This window comes from Vulpes vulpes, chromosome 4 (assembly GCF_048418805.1).
Source record: "Vulpes vulpes isolate BD-2025 chromosome 4, VulVul3, whole genome shotgun sequence".
NCBI lineage: Eukaryota > Metazoa > Chordata > Mammalia > Carnivora > Canidae > Vulpes > Vulpes vulpes.
In genome coordinates this window covers 98,498,509-98,515,892 of record NC_132783.1, presented here as the reverse complement: position 1 = coordinate 98,515,892, position 17,384 = coordinate 98,498,509, and the positions used below count along the sequence as shown (strand labels likewise).

General features: G+C 52.7%; 1 protein-coding gene and 1 long non-coding RNA gene across 2 annotated transcripts in view; one reads left to right on the top strand and one right to left on the bottom strand.

Annotated features, from left to right (window-relative positions):
- Positions 1–10,687, bottom strand: part of LOC140598646 (uncharacterized) — a 32,789-nt gene extending 22,102 nt beyond the window's left edge. Inside the window, exon 1 of the long non-coding RNA XR_012001178.1 lies at positions 10,500–10,687. This is a non-coding gene — a long non-coding RNA (uncharacterized lncRNA). The remainder of the gene's footprint in view (positions 1–10,499) is intronic.
- NEURL1B (neuralized E3 ubiquitin protein ligase 1B) overlaps positions 10,081–17,384 on the top strand; it is a 38,516-nt gene continuing 31,212 nt past the window's right edge. Inside the window, exon 1 of the mRNA XM_072756586.1 lies at positions 10,081–10,289. Coding sequence (XP_072612687.1) covers positions 10,259–10,289 — 31 coding nt within the window. The 5' untranslated portion in view covers positions 10,081–10,258. The remainder of the gene's footprint in view (positions 10,290–17,384) is intronic.

The window sequence follows — 17,384 nt, the reverse complement described above, 5'->3', positions numbered from 1 at the left end:
GCCTTGAATCTATAAATCAGTTGGCAGAGAATGGAATTCTGTAACATATTGAGTCCTGTCCATGAATATATGTCCCTTCATTTAGTTTAGCCTTCTTGGATTCCTCTCAATAATGTTTTATAGTTTTCTGAGTATTTTTAGGTGAACCCATTTTTTAAAAACTGGAAGGGAGTGGAAGTGCAGACAACATTTGGATACGGCAAACCCATGAAGACAGCAATGTTCCCAGAACATTTGCTTTGTACCCCCAGCTGGCGTGGTATCACAAGTACTCGGAGCTGTGCCTGTGTCTGGGCCCTGCCCCATACCCACACCCTGTGCACACTCCGAAGCAGACCCAATACCAAGGCCTAGTGAATATGGATGGAGTGAAAGCTACCTGTCACACGCCCCTCCTGCAGCCTTCAACTCATTGCTAGAAAATTGATAATCTGATCCGTGCCAACATGCCAAGAACAGATCAAGCAGTGTTTCAGCTCCGAGATAAAACTCTATTCCTGAAACATAATTTATTGAATCCTCTCCTGTTATAGAAGCCTTGTATGTGCTCGTTAGAGAACATTTAGAAGTTGCCAGCAGGGAGACAAAAGGAAACACCACCACCCATATTCCTATTACCCAAAGATAATCGCTGGTCATATTTTGATGCATTTCCTTTCATATTGTTTCTATACACATTTTGTGTTTGCTTATTTTGTTTTAACAAGCTTGACAACTTTCTGAGTTTACGGTTCTGTGTTCAACCTTTCTTACCTAACGTTAAAACACCAGCCTTCTCTCCTGTGACTCTGTAAATTCCTTGGAAACATCACAGCCAGGAGCTCTGTAAGGTTCCATCAGTGACACCTAGTTACTAAACACTACACTACGGAGGGAGATTGTGACTTTATGCTGGTGTACATAGCGTGTAGTTAACGTCTCTGGGCATTTATTGCTTAGTCCTTATCTAGCTGGAATTCTATCCTCAGGATAGATTCTCAGAAGTGGATTCTAGATTTGAAGAGTGTGAAAAGAAGCTTTTGAGGAGTTTAAGGCCTAGGAGTCAGAAGCTGCGACTGTGGCTACCTGGGGCATGTATTTCTTGAGGGCCAATGATTGCCAGACCCTGGGGTAAATGCCTCAGGCCTGTGAGCTCATTTATCCTCACAACCCTCTTAGGGAGGGTTTGTATCATTTACCTGCTTTTACAGGTACAGAACCTGAGGCAGTTCTCTATGTCACACGGCCAGGCCAAGGTCAGAGCCAGCGAGCTGGTGCCCAAGCTGGGGGCTACTGTTGGCTCTTGGAGACACTCAGGCCTCCTCTCATCGGCTCCTTCCTTTTAACTGAAGGAGCCTCTTCTTTCTGCAAGTGAGGAGTCAATGAGATGGAGGGACCCAGCCTTAAGGACGGGCCCTAGTCCACCACGTCCAGCTATGTGACATCTGCAAGTCTTTTCCTCCTCTGAGCTTCTGTTTCTTCATCCATGAAACAGGCCAAAAGGCCATGACAGGGAAATGGCTCTGTGAACTGGAAAGTGCTCCGGGTTTCCGCAGAGGGTTCATCTGCGTGAGCTCTGGGGCTGGAGGAGAAGACTCCCTCCCAGTCACCACCCCCACTGGAGCAGGACCCCAGCCTTTTCCACCTCACCGTGACTGACCAATTCTCTGGAACTGGCTGGGGTGCAATAGGCAATCCTTGCTGGTGGCTCAGCAGGAGTGGCTGCTCACCCTGGGGTCCCCAGCGTCTGACACTAGGCCTGGCACAGAACAGGTGCCCCAGCAATGCTGGTGGGATGGAGTTATAAAGAGCCAGATTTCCCCCAGTGGTGGCAGAGCAAGCAGAGACTAGAAACTGTCAGGGAGAAGGTGGGAAAGAAGGCCATTCTCTTTTAACACTTCTGTGAGCATTACTGGCCCTCAATCATACAGGGTCCTTGTTTCCTAAGGGTTTAGGCTGTCACTGAGTCCTCAGTGCTCTGAGACATAAATGCAAGTAAGACATAAATCACGGGGCAAGTAAGAAGGAAAATCAGGATTTGAACCCAGGTCTATGAGACCAAAGCCTGGACTGCTAGCCTGGCCCTGTGCATCTGACCGTGGGGTTGAGTCACCTGTAGCTTGAATGTCATGGTCCCACTCGAATCTCATCTGATCCCCACGGCAGCCCTACAACTCTTAAATTTTGTCATGGCCATTTCACAGACGAGGACACTGAGATGTACCTGAGGCCCCCACAGCCCTGAACTGACCCTTGGCTTTCCAAGTCCCAATCAGTGCCCCAGCTCCTCTAGCCACCCAGCATAGGCGTCTCCCCTCAAGCTGCACAGGCAGTGATGAAGGACAGGAATCTTGGAGCATAAGCCAGGCCACCATGAGACGGTTCCAGCACATGCAGGGGTGGTGTCTTAGATCCCTAAATAGAAGCATAGTCCCTCAGCACAGTAAGCAGACAGAGGCCCCAGCCTTTCTCCTCCTGGGACAGTCGTGGTGGTTCCTGAAGCGGAAGAGCTTGCTCGGTGCCAGGCTCCATGCCAGGCTCTGAGGCAACAGAAGGGCCACCTGGCCTCATTTACTTTTCCTATTAACCAGGGAGACAGACCCTGCCACCCTTCTCATTTTTCAGGGGAAGAAAGAGGCTCAGGGAAGGAAGCCTCTTGCCAGAGGCCACATGGCCAAGGAAGGGCAGGGGGTGGGGGTTGAACCCTGGCCAGCTAGCCCCAGGGCCCAGCCCATACCCTGCTGCACCTGCTGTGGCCCCTAGCTTCCATCCTTCCACACATCTTGTCCCACTGAGGTCTGCCTCCATTCTCTGGCCTTGTAACGCGTCACCAAGCTCCTGGCAAGGCCCTGAGAAATGTAGCCAAATCTTGCTTAATGCTACACAAGTGTTTTGGAGGAAAGGTGTGACATTATGCTGGATCTTATTCTAAACATGTGGCTATTCTAACCTCTTAGACGAGGAAGTCGGGAAGACAAGGAGCCTGAGGCTCTGAGTGGGCATGTGACATGCTCAGGGACCTCTAGCTGGGCAGTAGCAGGCTGGACCTGCACCCAAACCAGGGGCCCCAAGTGGGACTTTCCCATCTGCAGCATTACCTGCCAGAGCTAGAGGAAGCATCGTGTCTGCCCCCCATCCTGGAGCCTACCTGAACCCATCAGTGGTGCAAGCAGTCCTGCCCTATGACCAAGCAGGACCCGGCACATTAAGGTGTGGTCTAGGATGACACGCATGTCCCAGCTGCCCACGACCCCAGTTTGTGTCAAATCCTTACCAACCTGGGATGCTCAGCTCACTCAGCGCTGGTGCCTCAGTGACCCCCCTGATGCTTGGGGCCAGTGCAGAGCTGGCTGAGGGCAATTGAGATAGCCAGAAGGACCACAGGATAACAGGCATCCCAGCATCTGGTGTACCAGGTGTGACCCACTCCCCGTTATCAACCCCAGGCTGGCACAAATCGTCTGGTCTCCTGCTCAGTCTCCCCAAACCTGGATTCTCTCACCCGGCCTGGAGGAGATGCCCCAAGACATGGAGACACTTCAGTGTTTACGGCCAAGGGAGGTGGCTTTCCTCACTGGGCCCACCTGAGTCCCCTACTCCATTCCCCTCCTCTAGGAAAATGTGCCTCTTTGCTGAGCAACCGACCAGGAACAACAATAATCAATAATGAATAATAATGGTGGCTTAATTTTATTATTTACCACGTGCGAGGCATCTAAGCATTTGACATGTAAGGATTTAATCCTCAAAGCAATTTTATAAGTCCATTATTATTAGTCATTATTATAATAGTTATTATTAGTTATTATTAGTCCATTTTATGCTGGAGGAAAGTGAGGCACAGAGCAGTTGAGTAAGATGCTCAAGGTCACACCCCTGGATAAGAGGGCAGCTGGACAATGAACCCAGTACCCCGATTGCAGGGCCTGAACCCTTGGCCAATACCTCATGGCCTGTGAGTGAGACCCAGTTCCTGCCCCTGGGATTCGTCCATCCATTCATCTGCTAAATATTTATTGAGCGCCTGTTTGGTGCTAAGGATATTCCAAATCTCACTGAAAGTTTATATCATCTATTAAGTAGGTATTATTACCATCCCCACTTTAGAAATCAGGTAACTGAGGTTCAGAGAGGTTCAGTAACCAGACACACAGCCCACAGGATGGGAGGGTCAGTGGAAGTGAAGGACGCAGATGCCCAGCGGAAGCAGGCAGCAGAGGCCAGGAGGTGGTGGGTCTGCTGTGCCTGGCCAGGGCAGGCCTGCTTACAGCTGATCTCTCCATCTTACAGAGAAGGAGGTGAAGCTTCGGAGGGGTGAGATGACCTGCCTAGAGTCACCCAGCCAGGAAGAGGCAGGGCTAGGACTTGAACCCAGCCTGCATCTGGCTCCATCCAGATATGACTCCATCTGGACCCTCTCTGCAGTGGAAAGGGCTTGGGCAGAAAAGGGCTGCAACCAGCTTGTGGGCCTGCAGGGGTGAGTCGAGGAACGGAGTGGGAGAGCAGGGAGAAAGACGAGCACTTCCCAAGCTCACCTATCCTGACCATTTACTATATGGCAGGCCACTTTGATGACACATCTACTCTTCCAAATAACTTACAAAATACGGACTCCTATCACCTCCATTTTACAGATGCAGAAACAGACACAGAGAGAACATGAAACCTGTCCAAGGCTGCCCAGGTAGTAGGAGCCAAGCTGGCATCCGAACCTGGACTCTTAAGCCCTTCACAATCCATTATTCCAGTTTTTGTTTGAAAGGCCATGTTGGGTTCTCCACAGCTTCAGGGAGTCAGCAGGAGCGATGGGCTGGGCACTGGACTCTGAAAATGGATCAGCACAGGCCTGCCAGCAGGTCACTCTAGGTAGAAGAGGCTGGGCTCTGCAAACTCTCAGCTACCTGAGGGGCCAAGAGGAGGGGTGCATAGACCCTTAGGTCAGAGTGGGCTGGGTCCCCATCCTGGGTGTAAGGCCTGGGCCAATCACTTCACCTCGCTGAGCTTCCCAGCAGACCCCATAGAATGGAGATGAAGATTTCAAAAACCAGCCATGGGGCACCTGGGAGGCTCAGCGGTTGAGCATCTGCCTTCTGCTCAGGGCATGATCCCGGGGTCCTGGGATCGAGTCTCACACCAGGCTCCCCGGAGGGAGCCTGCTTCTCCCTCTGCCTGTGTCTCTGCCTCTCTTTCTGTGTCTCTCATCAATAAATAAAGTTAAAAAAAAAAAAAAAAAAGCAACCAATACAAGAACTGGGATGCAACAGTCCCTTTCTCCTTAGCTCCCTTCCCAGCTCGTAGGGTCATTGTGAGGATGACACAAGTCGGTCTCATATGTTCAATCAGACCACTCTGCCTGTATGCTGGTGGCTAAACTACCTACGCTCTATGAGCTTTGGCTTCCCCTCCATAAGATGGGCATACTAACAGTACTACTGCCTAGGGCTGTTGTGAGCTTAATACATCTAAAGGATGTGGAACAGCTTCTGGCACTCAATAAATGGCAGCTATCACGGTGTCATAATTATCGCCGTACCTGCACAGTGAGTGCAAGTTATCAGGATCATAAATTAATTTCCCTTCAGCTCCTGCCTCAGGCTCCTGGGACATACCCCAAATGATTACATGTTTCAGCGTGTCTAAGCTCTGTCCCTGTGCTATGAGAAAGCTGAGTTCCAGGCACCTACGACCCCAGCCTCGAACAGAGCTGCCTCTGTTGGATCCCAGGAAATGGTCGGCCTTGACCTTCCCTGGTGGCTAGCGTGGGATCCATCCAGCAGAATGCTGCCCATGCGTTTTTGGGCAAACTCGGAAGGAAGGTCCTGCCCATCAGCCTTCCCGTGCGCCAAGGAAGGGCTCCCCTCGGCACCTGCTGCAGCACCAAGCGTGGGTCTGCAAGGGAACAGGCAAGGAAAGCCCTGGGATGAGTCTCTCCTCCCTTTCTGCCGTGGCTGCTCTAACATGCAGTGGATTCTGTTCCACACAGACATGACTGGTCCACCCAGTGGCTTCTCTGCTCTGAGACTGTTTCCTTCTCTGTAAAAACACAGGACGGAGAACCCTCTGAGCTCTGTGCCTCCCGGTTGTGGGGGGGCGGGGGGCAGCCCTGCCCCCTGCTTGGGCCAGTCCCTCGGTGGCAAGGTGGGAATTGTGTCAGTAACCATGCCGCCCGCCTGTTAGACTGTGAGGAGGACTGCTCCTAGGGCACAGGCTGGTGCCCACTCCCCAGTAGGCGCTTTGTAAACGGGAACTTTAAAAATGTCACTTTTGTGGGTGAAGACCTGCTGGGGCCAGAAATGGAGGGTTTGATAGGCAGAGTCTACTGAGAAGTAGAGCCTTCCTGGAGCAATTTAAAAAACCCAGCTTTGTGGTTTGATTGCAAACTGGATTGTGTGTTCTTGAGTGAGTTGTGGGGAGGAATGGAGGCAAACACCCTTCAGTTCCCTGAAAGAAGGGGTCTTTTCACACATACGCCCCACCCCCGGCTCAGTGCGTGCCCTTTTTATGAGGTGCACCTGACTGCCGGCCATTGCAAGGGGAAGGGCCTGCCCTGGCAGGCCCTGTGGGAACACTGCCAGCAAGCCTGGCCAAGACCTTCCCTCTATCCATTGCCCTGGGAGGCTGTGCCAACACTCCGAAGTCAAGAGAGTCAGCCCCACCCAGGGGCCCCTGCAACCCAGGGTCCTGATGCTAACTAAGGGAGGGTAGCATAGTCTGTGAGGTTCTGGATATGGTTAAGGGAAAGGGTCAGAATGTGTGAAATTCAAAGCTGGGAGAGGTTGTGACCAGAGGCTGCTGCACAGATCCAAGGATGCTCCCCTACCTCCTGCTTCTGTTTGCACACCTCCTGTGACAGGGATCTCTCTCTCTCTCCCAAAGCCACCTTCTCCATCTTTGTGGACCAGCTTTGCCTTGCTTCTCAAGTAGGGTGCCCAAAGCCAAAGCATCTTCTCCTTGAATGGCCTAATCAGCATGCACTGGAGGAGCAAGCCCCTCCTTTGTTCTAGAGACTATACTTCTGTTAATGCATCCCGATTTGATTTGTTTCTCCCACACATCTCACTATTGATCACACCAGAGTCCGGGCCACAATCAACTGATTCTCATTCCTTCACAACTCTTTCCTACCCCTTCCTCCCTCCCTCCTTCCCGTCCTTCTCTTCATCTGCCCTTTCTTTTTCCAGTTCAGAGCAATGCATCTCTGCATTGTGCATCTGTGCATATGCCAGTCCTGTTCTGAGCACTGGAGATTTAGAAATGAATACTACCTGTGTCCTGCCTGCAGGAAGTTTCCCATCTGCCAGTGGAGTGGATGGAAGGGTAACAGCACCTGCCCTAAGGGTACAAGTGAGGGACAGGACAAAGTACAGAGGTGCCTCAGAGGGGTGAGCAGCTTCCGTACATGCATAAACATAAGGCAACCCAGATAAAGGTTAAGGGCAATCTCTATTCTCCTAATGAGAAGATGCACAAGGAAGTTGAATAATATAAACTTTAAAAGATGGAGAAAAAATAGACATCAACCTACAATATTTATTTCTTTATCAAGACATACATATTTTAAATGACTTTAACATAAAACATTAATTCAGAAAGACTGCTTTTGTCCACTCTCAAACTTCAAGAAACTATTTGGTTCAAATTCTTTATGTGTGGCTTTGATGCCATTGTCCCCATCATCTGGTGTGTGTGCGCGCACAGGGGTGGGGTGGGGGGTGTTTGCTTTTTTAGTTTTCTGCAGCAGATCTTATTCACGAGGACCAAGAGGCTAAAACTCCCTTTTAGATCCACATGTCAATTGGCCACTGGACAGGATACTGTGTCCCCTCCGCAGGTGCCATCTGCATAATAACACTGTGGCAAGAAGCTTCATTTGCTGCAGATGCGCATTTGTGCTGTGCACAACACAGCCACTTACTTGGATGCTCTGAAAGTGACCAGTTAGAAGGTCTGTTTATACCACCCTCCTTTGCAGTCACCCTTTGTGACCCTCTCGGTTACAAATTCCCATTTGCACCATATTGCCTTACATGAGAAAAATTTCCTTGGCTCCTTTTGTAATAATGCTGACCTCTATATGCATCCCAAACTCCTATGCATCGAGGGTGTTTTGAGCCCAGGTATTTTTCCCAAACAGGACTTGAGTCTAAAAATTAAGTAACTGACAGAGCACCTGTAATATAAGAAATTTGTAACTCAAATACAAGGCAACCTTATGTTCAGACACATATGAGTCAGGTTGGGTGGGGTATAGAGAAGGCTTCCCAGAGGCGGAGGCTTTGAGCTGATCTTGAAGAATGAGAACCCTCCGGGATGGGTCAGCAATCGTAGGCAGAAGGCACTGGAGAAACAGAGCCGGGGGTTCTGTCCTCGATACCTCTTTCATTCACATAGCTCCAGGCCAGCTTTGCCTCTTACCAGCTGGGTGATCTTGGGCACCTCTTTTCCATTTCCAGAACCTCTATCTCCCTATCTGTGAAGTGGGGTAATAACATATATTTCATAAAGGATACAAGAGCATGGAAAGCAGAGTTGGAAAAAAAAAAAAACAACTGGCTTAAACTGGATCTTCTCCAGTAAGTCATCGCACCTCCTGAGCCTCAGTGTTCCAATCTGCAAAATGGAACCCAGTGAAGGCAGGAACTAGCAGGCTTCACTTCCCCCTCGAGTTTGGCCTGGGTTCCTGTGCAGGAGAGCTGCTCCGAAAATACCTGGGGTGAATGAATGGATGGATGAATGAGGATTGCCTGTTACTCCCTCTGCCAGGAAGGCTCTCCCAGCTCCTCCCAGGGCTGATTCTTGCTGTGTCATCAGATGGAGCTGGTGGGCCCCCAGGTTCTCCCTGAGCCCCCCAGACAAAGCTACCACAACACAGTTATTTATTTTGCTGGCTTTGATCATTATACTGTGTGATCTAAATTGCTTGTTATTTGGGGGCACGTGGGTGGTTCAGTCAGCTGAGCTTCCCACTCTTGAGTTCAGCTCAGATCATGATCTCGGGGTTCTGAGATGGAGCCCTCAATCCGAGCCCCATGCTCAGTGGGGAGTCTGCTTGAGATTCTCTCCCTCTCCCTTTGCTCCCCCCCCCCTCAAAATAAATTAAAAAATAGGGGACGGGGGAATCCCTGGGTGGCTCAGCAGTTTGGCGCCGCCTTTGGCCCAGGGGGCGATCCTGGGGTCCCGAGATCGAGTCCCGCGTCGGGCTCCGGGCATGGAGCCTGCTTCTCCTTCTGCCTGTGTCTCTGCCTCTCTCTCTATGTCTATCATAAACAAATCAATCAATCAATCTTAAAAAAAAAAAATAGAGGATGCCAGGGTGGGTCAGCGTTGAGCGTCAGCCCAGGGCGTGATCCTGGGGTCGGGGATTGAGTCCAACATGGGGCTCCCCGCAGGGATCCTGCTTTTCCCTCTGCCTATGTCTCCGCCTCTCTCTGTTTCTCATGAATAAATAAACAAATCTTAAAAAAACAAAAACACCCAGACTCTAAAAATAAATAAAAATAAAATACTCAAATAAATAAATTGCTTGTTATTTCTGTTTTCACCCCTTGCCTGCCTCGCCTGTATCTACAGTGTCCAGTACGGTGCCTGGTATGTGCTTAATAAATACTCTAACATGCTCCCTCCTCCCTACCTTTGGATACTGCCTAGGTTTCTATTTGCAGTAGACACCTACATCCCTCACGGGGTGGGATGTAGACCGCACCCCCACCGGTCACCGACTGGATTGCCCTCGAGCCCTAGCCCTGCCGCAGGTGACCTGCCTGCGTGTACATCCCCCAGCCCACCCCCTGCACCCTGCGTAAGTGCCCCGCCTGGGAGAGGGCCTGGCACCCCCTGGGCCTCGTCCCGGTGCTGGAATAAATGAGTGCAAGGCCTGGCGGCCGAGGGCACCCCGCTGCCGGCGCGTCTTCCTGCCGCGGGCGCGGGAGCGGCGGGAGCGGCGAGAGCGGCGAGAGCGGGAGGCTCGGCGGCCCTGCTCCCGCCGCCCGGTCCAAACTTTCAAAAGATGCGGCGGCCGCCGCCCCGCCTCTCCCTGCGCGGCTGGAGGCGGCGGGAGGCGGCGGCGGAGGCGGAGCCGGCGGGCTCGGGCCGGTTGGCTCCGCCTCCTCCTCCCGCCACCGCCTCCCTGCAGGCGCCCGCCCCAGCTGCCGCCCGCCGGCTCGCCCGTGCAGCCGCGATGCCCCGGAGCCCGGCCCTGGCCCGGGTCCCCCGCGCGCCGCCCTACTAGCCTCCGTGCACCCGGAGCGCGCCGCCGCCAACGCCGCGCCCCGACGCAGGGATGGGCAACACGGTGCACAGGACCCTGCCAGGTACGCCGGGGAGCCCCGCCCGGGAGGCGGGCGCCGGGGTCCTCCCGTGCCCAGGGGACCCGCCGGGTGACTTCCGGAGGGCCGCCTCACCCCCCTGGAGCCCTCGGCGCGCAGCGGGCTGCAGCCTTCCGTCGCCTCCGGGACCCCGGCTCCGCGCGCCCCTCGGCTGGGCTTTGCGCTCCGGGAGGACGGGTACCGCGTCCTGGTTACCTTGGGGACCCCAGTCCTCGTTCTCCCTGCTTGGCCAGATGCGCGGAGGGGCCGCTGGGGCGATGCCGCTCGCCCCCTCGCCTTTGTTTCAGCCCGAGGGTGCTGAGGAGGGAGCCCGGGGCGTCCTGGGGTGGGGGTGACTGGAGTCGGGCTCCCCAGAGCTTCCGACGGCCAGAACCACCCGCTGTGCCGAGACTGCAGCTGCTGAAGGGGGGGCGCTTGCAGGGGTACCCCAATTTCCAGGCACCAGCGCCCCCGCGGCACATGCTGCCTTGGTTTGGCCATGTTCCCACGCGCACCCGGGCTGCGCCCCCCTCTGGTGTCCGCTCAACTGGGGGCTCTCTAGTCCCTGGAGTCATCGCTGCAGAGTGCATCGCCCCCTAGTTAACCTCACCCTAGGATTTCCGGGGCCAGAGTAAGGGGATGGGGGTGGGGTAGGAAGGTGGGAGTGGGGGGCAGAGGAGGACTTACTACAGAATTACCTGCTAATTTTGGTAACCCATCACTGCGCTGGGGGCTGTGTCCGGCACTTTATACACCCAGGGCGCCATACAAAGCAGCTTTTTATTATAAAGATGTTTATCCCGATTTTACAAATAAAGAAATTGAGGCTCAGAGGAGAGAAATGACTTGCCCAAGGTCATACTGCTAATAGGGGGTGAGTGGGGTTGAGCCCCACGACTGCCTGACCAGCCATCCCCCACACTCCAAGTCTTTAGAAAAAGTCTTTATTTTGGCTTCAAGCAAGGCATTGGTAGCGTCTTTTGGGCAGAAAGTGAGAGGTGTGTGTATTTTTAAAGTACAAAGGCCCAGCTCAGTGTGGAAGCAAGTCGGCTGCCCGGCTGCTGGACAAATTTAGTGTGAGGTTTTAGGAGAGACATCACTGGTCTATGCTGTAACACTCCCATATAATGCCCTGCCCCAGGCTTTATATAAAAAAAATAGTTGTTTCTTCCCCTGAAGGGGATTGCAATGGATGATGCCATGCCCGGGATTCCCAAGGCTGGCCTATGAAAGAGGAGCCAACTCCTACTTCATAAGCTTTGGGGCAGCTTTAGGACCACTGCATTCAAAACCCCCATATTCTCAGACAGGTGGAGTCACCAGCACAGGGTCATCAGCTAGTCAGAGGCATAGGTGGGATTTGAACCCAGGTCCGCCTACAGGGTGGTGGCCTCCACCTCCTATGAGCAGGGATATTGGCTGGATGGGGATGGACCCACCCAGTCCAGAGGTATCCAGGGATGTTGGCAAATAGGGCAGCAAATATTCTCCCAGCCACAGACACCTGACTGCAGCATGGGCCCCTTTAAACAATTTCTTAATTAAAAATATTTATGCTGTTCTAAAAAAAAAAAAAAAGAGAGAGAGCCATTCTGCCACCTGTGGGTCAGCCTTAGGGTGGGTGAAGGGACAGACACAGCCAGGCAGGCTAAAAATAGCTGGAGATTTATATATTCTGCATCCCACAGGGCTCTTGCTCTGTGGACTGGGCCACCCTGGGCTAGGGGTTGGGGGTTAAGGTTGTCACCCACTGCAGTAGCTAAGTGTGAAAAATTAAAACTCTCCCCTGGGGCCGAAGCTTGCCCTGAGTTTGAGGAAGGGGACAGAGCTGGAATTCCTGAGACACATCAAGTTGCTGTGCTGAGACTATGAAGGGCCATTGATTGTTTTCCAACCTGTGTGTAATCAGTTTCTCACACACATTGTGCCTTTTTTTACAACTCTGTGATCAGTACATGATGCTCCTCACACTTGGAATATCCTTCCTTGTCTAGTCCATTTCTTAAAATTCTGCTTAGTTGTCACCTCCTCCAGGAAGCCTTCCTTGACCATCCACACCAATCCCACCCTTTGTTATGGTACCTAGAGACCTTCTTAAGTCTCTGCTTGTTCATCTGATCACATTGCATTGTCGTCATCCCTCTCCACAACCTGCCTTGGGGCTGCCTGAGGACAGAAACCATGTCTTGATTATCTTGTATCCCTGGTTGCCCAACCCAGAGCCTAGTGGCTGGCAGGGGCTCAAAAACCAGTGGTAGAGCTCACATGTTGCCCGCATCTTAGGCTGAAAGAACACTTGGCTCAGTCTTGCCCTGTAGAAATCCTTGTGCTTTCGTTCTCAGGAAAAGGACACATGCGTGGGGTTCCTTCTACGGGACTTGAAATAGAGAGCTGGCATTTGCTGAGCACCTGGATTCCATGCCAGGCTTCCTGCATATGTGGCTCCATTTACACGCCAAGCATGCTTCTCCTTAAGGCTCCTGCACTTGCTGATCCTTCTGCCTGGAGCATTCTTCCCCCAGACCTCCACATGGTTTCCCCGATTTCGCTCTCTGCTCCAACAAGGATCCTGCCATTGCCCCTGCCCCCGGCATGGCTCGCTTGCTCTCTCCCACCAGGTGTCTCTCTTTAGCATGATCACCATGTGCCACACGGTAGGCGCGATTAGCTGTTTAATCACCTGTCTCCCCAGGGAGGACTTTGTCTTTTTATTCACTGCTGTATATTCAGCACCTGGAGCACTGGCTAGTATGTAGATGTTCTGTACGTATTTGTTGAATAAATGAATGAATTTAATTCCCGCAGCAGCCCTGCAAGGTAGGGATCATCTCCATTTACAGTTAAGGAAACCAAGGCTCAGAGAGATAAAATGACTCATCCCTGCTCACATGGCTCATCCAGTTGGTAGAACCAGGATTGGAGTCCAGGTTGATTTAGCTTCAGAGTTCTATATTCTTCCTCCTATATGCAGTATCCTTCCAACCCATGGTTCAGATAACATTTGTTGGGTGCCCCGAAGGAGAGATATCATGTTATTGTGTGCAGGGATAACATGTCAAAGAAAGGGAAGGTCCTTCATGATTGATATAGGAAGCCCCTCGGCAGTCTTTGCAAAGGGCATCAGCAAATTCAGATGAAAGCCCTATAAATAGAAGTGTCCAGGAGCCAGCACGGGGACGCAGATTTGCCAAGCTCCTACTGTGTGCATTACCCATTCTGTCTAGTTGCAGTTCAATACTGCAATGTAAGCTGCTCTTCTCCATTGTATAGATGAGAAGAATAGGGTATAGAGAGGTTAAAACACTTGACCCAACTCACACAGGCAGTGTGGCAGGCAGTGGCAAAGCTGGGTTTAGGAGACCCTGATCTGTCTTATCCCGAATACCACATGGTCCTTTTGTCTGGACTCCATTTCCCTTCATCTGGGGTTTGTAAGGGGAAAAGATAAAAGTATAAACAAGCGAGGCCGAGGGAGGCTAGAATTCCAGGGTGGTGGGGCTCTCCCCTCTTCTCTCACCTGCGCGTTGCAACCTTTCCCTCCATGCGCCTCCAGGGCTCACCCATAGTTCTGGTTGGAGGAGAGGCTGAGTTCAAACTGCCAGTTGGGTTTAATCATTAAGTGGGTCCGTGCTTGACCATGTCAATGGCCCTTTATAGTGTTAGTTCAATAGTCAGGCATCCTGGAGCTTGGAGTGGGGGAAATATGTTGACCTTGTTCTGTGCCAAGCTCTGAGTCAGGGGCTTTACCCACATTATCTATTTTAAATCCTTGCAACAACCCTTTACAGGAGCTATATTTGTCCCCATTTTACAGGCAGCCAGCATCTGTCCTTAGGTGCTGTGTGCCCAGGCTGGAGGGACTCCAGTGTCTGTGTGCTCCGCATTTTCCCGAGTGTGCGCCTTCATTCATTTAACAGACATCGTTTGGGCACCTATCGTGTGCCAGGCCCTGGGGGTTCAGCTGGGAATGGGATGGAAGCCCTGGGAGGCCCCCATGGAGCTGGCCTTTAGTGGAAGAGGAATCAGATGCATGAATAGAACAGGACAAGTAGCTGGTTCTAACACTGGAGAGCACCAGGGGCTGCTGCCCTGTGCCTCAGAGAGGAGGGGTGGGTGCCTAGTGCCCTGAGCAAGGCCCAGCCACCAGACCAACTGGTCTACCTACTGTAGGTCATGCATGACCAGCTTTTTAAAAAATCTTCAATGACATAGAATTTTAAAAAAATCAAGTGCATTGATATAGTAAGGAGTATTTTTGCTTCATAGACTCTGTGTCAGTTTTGTGTGTGTGTGTATGCACTGGGCTCCATGGGCCCCAGTGATTAACAAGAGTTGTCATGAGACTATTCACTGGTCCACAGCAGTGGGAAGTCTGGTGTTTGGGGCTAGAACACAGATCCTAGAGTCCAGTTACTGGGCTTCAAATCTCAGCTCAGTCATTGCTCAGTAGAGTGACTCTGGGCAAGGTACTTCCCTCTGAGTGCCTCAGTTTCCTCACGGTCAAGTGGGATTGACAAGGGGAGCTCCCTTATGGTTGGGGTGGCAAGAATTAAATGGAATAGGGCAGATAGTCTTAGTACAATGCCTGGAGCTTTCGCGATCATGGTTCTTGTTGCTGCTATGGAAAAGGGAGGATTTGGGAGTGCCCATGGGGTCCCTGGATGGGGATGGATGACAAGTGCCCTTCACTTCCTGGCTTGAAAGCCTGGTCCCAGGGGATCGCGAGCCTTGAACTCAGGGCTGGATTGGGAGGCATCCCTTTCGTGTGTACTGACAGCCGCAATGCCCAAGGCTTCTCCAGCTTTGTCTGACATCGGATTTCTCTTCTTGGCGGGTTCCATTTTGCCATTTCTGTTTGTTCACTAGACCTCCAGGCGGACTCTCTGCTGTACCTGGGGTCACAGTGTGGTTAGGGATTCAAGGTCTAGTGGGAAAGGCCAACAAGGACAGGACAGTTACAGTAAGTGGGGGAGATGAGCCCTGGGGGCCGTGAGAGCCCAGAGCTGCATGCAGGAAGGCTTCCCGGAGGAGGTGCTGTCTGGTCAGACCAGAAAGCAGATAAGTTAGCCAAGAGAAGGAAATGAGAAAAGCTGTTCAAGACAGAGGGGCTAGATGTGCAAAGGCCTGAGTGGAGGGAGAACAGGGCATATGTGGGGAGCTGTGGCATTCTGGGGTCCCAGTGCAAGTGGGGGTGGTACATGGAGTTAGAGCGGTGGGCAGAGGCCCCTCAGAGGAGGGGATGGTTTCTTGCAGCCCAGCCCTCAGTCAGGAGGCTTAGATTTCTTAGCTGCTACGCTCCCTGCTGGGATGATGTGCCAAGCTTGCCAGCAGGGGCGTAGCATTTTCACTGGGCTTGGCCATAAGGACTGTTTAATCTTCCCTACGGACAAGAAGTGTCAGCTCTGCCCTCTTTTGGACCACAAGGCTTTCTGTACTTCATGGTGCTCTGTGAGGGCTTAAAATAGAAGCCCAGAAGCCAGGTGTGTGCTTCGAGCGGTGAGGGAGAAGGAAGGAGGCCTGGGTGCAGCCCTGTAGGTAGTGAGCGCTCACCTGGGCTCTGACCACTGAGTAGAGTGGTCAGAGCCTCAGTATGCTGGCCCCCATCTAGTTCATCCTCTTTACACTGTCGGGATCAGCCTTCCCGAAGTAGTCTCCCATTCCGCAGATAAGGAAACTGAGCTCAGAGGGAAAAGGAGACACGCCCTGAGAAGGCAGCCCAGGAGGTGACAGAGTGGGATTGGACCCCCGGCCTGCCCAGCTCCAAAGCTCCTGCTCCTCCGTCACCAAGGGGCACTGTGCCCTGTGGCCTCCTGGGGCTGTTGCCCCCTGTCCTCATCCTGAGCCCTGCCCCTCTCAACCCATCTTTCCTGCAGGTGCTTCTTCCCACCCTCTGTCCTCGGAAGATGAATTACTTACATCTGCAGCAGCCAGAATGAAGCTGCCTGTGGGAAAGTTTCACCCCAGGCCTATAGACTCTATAGCTCAAAAGGCGCAGGTGGCCTTTGGGAGTCCTGCCCTGGAGGAGGGTGAGCTTGAGCTCTGTACTCCTTCCTCCTGCCCCTCTGAGGCTCAGGCTCCTGCTGTTTCTGCCTGGTAAAAGCTGGCCTGCGGTTGGCCACCCCTACTGCCCGTTGGCGGGCGTCACGGTGTATCCACACCCTCTGCCCCCGAGCCCAGCTCTTCAGAGGCCCTCCCGCCCTGAGTGCCAGGCAGTCAGCAAGGGCACGGGGCTAGGGTGAGAACCATCTGTGGTCCCGCACCCGGGCTTTCCTGCAGGTGAGGAGCACCCCGTCTCCCTGCTGTGCTGGCATTCTCGCCACAGTTGGTAACCTCACAGGCTGCGGCCCTGCATGCCTGGGTCTCCGTCCTGCCCCTTGGAGCTGGACAAGCAACTCGGTCTCTCTACACTTCAGCTCTCTCTTCTGCAAAAAGAGGATAATGATGTTACCTCGCAGGCATGCGGAGTGTCTGACAGTGCGTGCTCATGCGGGATGCCTGTTTGGATGATGTACTCACTGGGGAAGCAAGCCCCTGCTCTGGGCTGAGCCCTGCACTCCTGAGAGACAGACACAGAAGAGGAACCACCAGTAACTCCTATCACGCAGCTGGTCAGTGCCAGCCGCTACTCTAAGTGGGTTCCTGCATTTGACCCTCCGGACAAGCCTCAGGAGATGGCTACTGTTGTTAGTTGAGAGAACAGAGAGAGGCAGAGAGAGGCAAAATAACTTGCCCCGGGGCAAAAGTCCAGCATGGTTCCTGCTAGAAGGAGAGGCTGTTGGTCTGAGAAGGATGACTGTGGGTCAGGGTGGGAGGTCACGTGGGAGCACTGGAAGCCTTCGTGTTGTTAAGCAGAAATCTCTAAGTGTCCTGGTGGGTTAGTTTTTCATCGTTGACCTATTTCTTTAGTAGCCTGTCTCACATACTGCGTCTAGGTATAGCAGGGTGAGGACAGTCTCCAGGTGACCGGTGGGCTCACTGAGATGACCCCAGCTGATATCCCCTGAAGTCTGATGTGTAGATCTCCAGCCCCCTTGCAAAGCAGGTCAGGGGAGAGCTGATGTCCTGAGGGCTTTATAGACAGCAAAGCGAGGGCCCTATCAT